Genomic DNA, 2,142 nt, shown 5'->3' with positions numbered 1-2,142 from the left:
CTCCCCTGCTGAGAGCAGCCAGTCCATCATGTCCCTCCCCAAGCTGCAGCAGGTCCCAGGTCTCCACCCTCAAGCCGTCCCCCAGCCCGACGTGGCCCTGCATGCCCGGCCGGCCACCAGCACCGTCACAGGTACCACCAGAGCTGCTCTGGGCACGTTCTGTGGAGAGATCCTCCCAGTTTGGGATGCTGATGGGAGAGAAGAGCAGGGAGTGGACCATCCCTAACATTAGTACCCCCTCCTGTGTTCTCCCCCCCAAGGGTTGGGGCTGGCTTCCCGCGCGCCTGCAGTCAGCACCTCGGAATCCAGCACGGGGACGGGAACCACCACCCCCTCCACTCCCACCTCCACCAGCCAGAGCCGCCTCATCGCCTCCTCGCCCACCCTAATCTCAGGAATCACCAGCCCCCCGCTCCTCGACTCCATAAAGACAATCCAGGGCCACGGTTTGCTGGGGGCACCCAAGGCGGAACGAGGGCGGAAGAAGATCAAGGCGGAAAACCCTTCGGGACCGCCGGTCCTGGTGGTGCCCTATCCCATCCTGGCCTCGGGGGAGACGGCCAAAGAGGGCAAGACCTACAGGTAGACACCCCCCCCAGCCCCTCGGGGGCGGGCTGGGGCGATGCTGGGGTGCCCCCCTGCCCTCCCAGCCCGGTCCCTTGCTGGGTTCTCCTCCCTCTCCAGGTGTAAGGTCTGCCCCTTGACGTTCTTCACCAAGTCGGAGATGCAGATCCACTCCAAGTCGCACACAGAGGCCAAGCCCCACAAGTGCCCCCACTGCTCCAAATCCTTCGCCAACGCCTCCTACCTGGCCCAGCACCTCCGCATCCACCTGGGCGTCAAACCCTACCACTGCTCCTACTGCGAGAAGTCCTTCCGCCAGCTGTCCCACCTCCAGCAGCACACCAGGTGAGCACGCTGTGGTGCTGAGGGTGGCCCAGGAGGCTGGAGGGGGGGTCCTTCAGCCTGCCCTTCCCTTAGGGGGTGGTGGGACATCCGCCCAGCAGCTCTGGCGTCATGCTCGTTGTCCTCACTACCCTCATTGTCGCCATCACCTGCTTCATACCTGCCATACTTATCTGTCCCCACCATGCTCATCATCCCCACTACCCTCTTCTGTCCCACCATGCTAATCTGTCCCCAATGCCTTCATGATCCACGCCAGGTCATCATCACCATCTTCATCAACCCCACCACACATCATGTCCACTACTTTCGTTGACCCCATCATGCTCATCTGTGCCCTCCATGCCAATCCATCCCCATTGCCTTCATCATCGCCAGCCACAGTCATCACCTCCACTACCTTCATCAACCTTGCCACACTCATTGTCCCCACCACCTTCTTCATCCCCTCCATACTCATCTGTCACCACTACACTCATCATACCCCCAACCTTCATTGTCCCTACCACATTCATCATCTCCACCACATTCATTGTCCCCACCATGCTCTTCATTTCCACCATGTTCACTGTCTCCACCACCTTTGTTGTCCCCACTATGCTCTTCATCCCCACCACCTTCATCATCCCTACCACAGTCATGGTCTCCATCACCTTCATTGTCCTCACCATGCTCATCATCTTGACCACCTTCATGTGCTCATAGAATCATGGAATGGTTTGGGTTGGGAGAGACCTTAAAGATCATCTAGATCCAACCCTCCTGAATGGGCAGGGACACCTCCCACCAGCTCAGGTTGCTCCAAGCCCCAGATCATCTCAAAAAAAAATCATCTGTGAAGCCTCATTATCACCACCTTCACTGTCTCCACCACCTTCACTGAACCCACCATGCTCTCCATCCCCACCATTTCCATCATCTCCAAACCTCTTGACCTTCACCCATGGGTCTCCCCACCCTTTCCCCCACACCCTGCTGGCCACTTCACCCCTGCTCCAACACCAACACCAACATCACCGTGGCCACCACCATCCTCATCCCATCCGCCACCTCTCAGCGGGGTGCTGGGGGCTCCCAGGGAGTCTGGGGACAATCACCTGATGATATCCTTCACCCCCCCAACCAGAATCCACACCGGTGACAGACCCTACAAGTGCCCTCACCCCGGCTGTGAAAAAGCCTTCACGCAACTCTCCAACCTCCAGGTCAGTGGTGGCCCTGGGAGGGGGGAGAGGA

The 2,142-nt window shown here is 59.2% G+C and overlaps 1 protein-coding gene across 1 annotated transcript in view; it reads left to right on the top strand.

The window, feature by feature from the left end:
• The window catches only part of ZNF362 (zinc finger protein 362), a 9,082-nt gene that overhangs the window by 5,919 nt on the left and 1,021 nt on the right, over nucleotides 1-2,142 (top strand). The window contains exons 3-6 of the mRNA XM_010008217.1: nucleotides 8-131; nucleotides 261-582; nucleotides 685-909; nucleotides 2,033-2,111. Coding sequence (XP_010006519.1) covers nucleotides 8-131; nucleotides 261-582; nucleotides 685-909; nucleotides 2,033-2,111 — 750 coding nt within the window. The remainder of the gene's footprint in view (nucleotides 1-7; nucleotides 132-260; nucleotides 583-684; nucleotides 910-2,032; nucleotides 2,112-2,142) is intronic.

The sequence above is a fragment of the Chaetura pelagica genome, unplaced genomic scaffold, assembly GCF_000747805.2.
Source record: "Chaetura pelagica isolate M959 unplaced genomic scaffold, ChaPel_1.0 scaffold1302, whole genome shotgun sequence".
NCBI classification, from domain to species: Eukaryota; Metazoa; Chordata; class Aves; order Apodiformes; family Apodidae; genus Chaetura; species Chaetura pelagica.
Note: the sequence above shows the minus strand (reverse complement) of the source record. Positions and strands in the feature narration are given on the sequence as shown.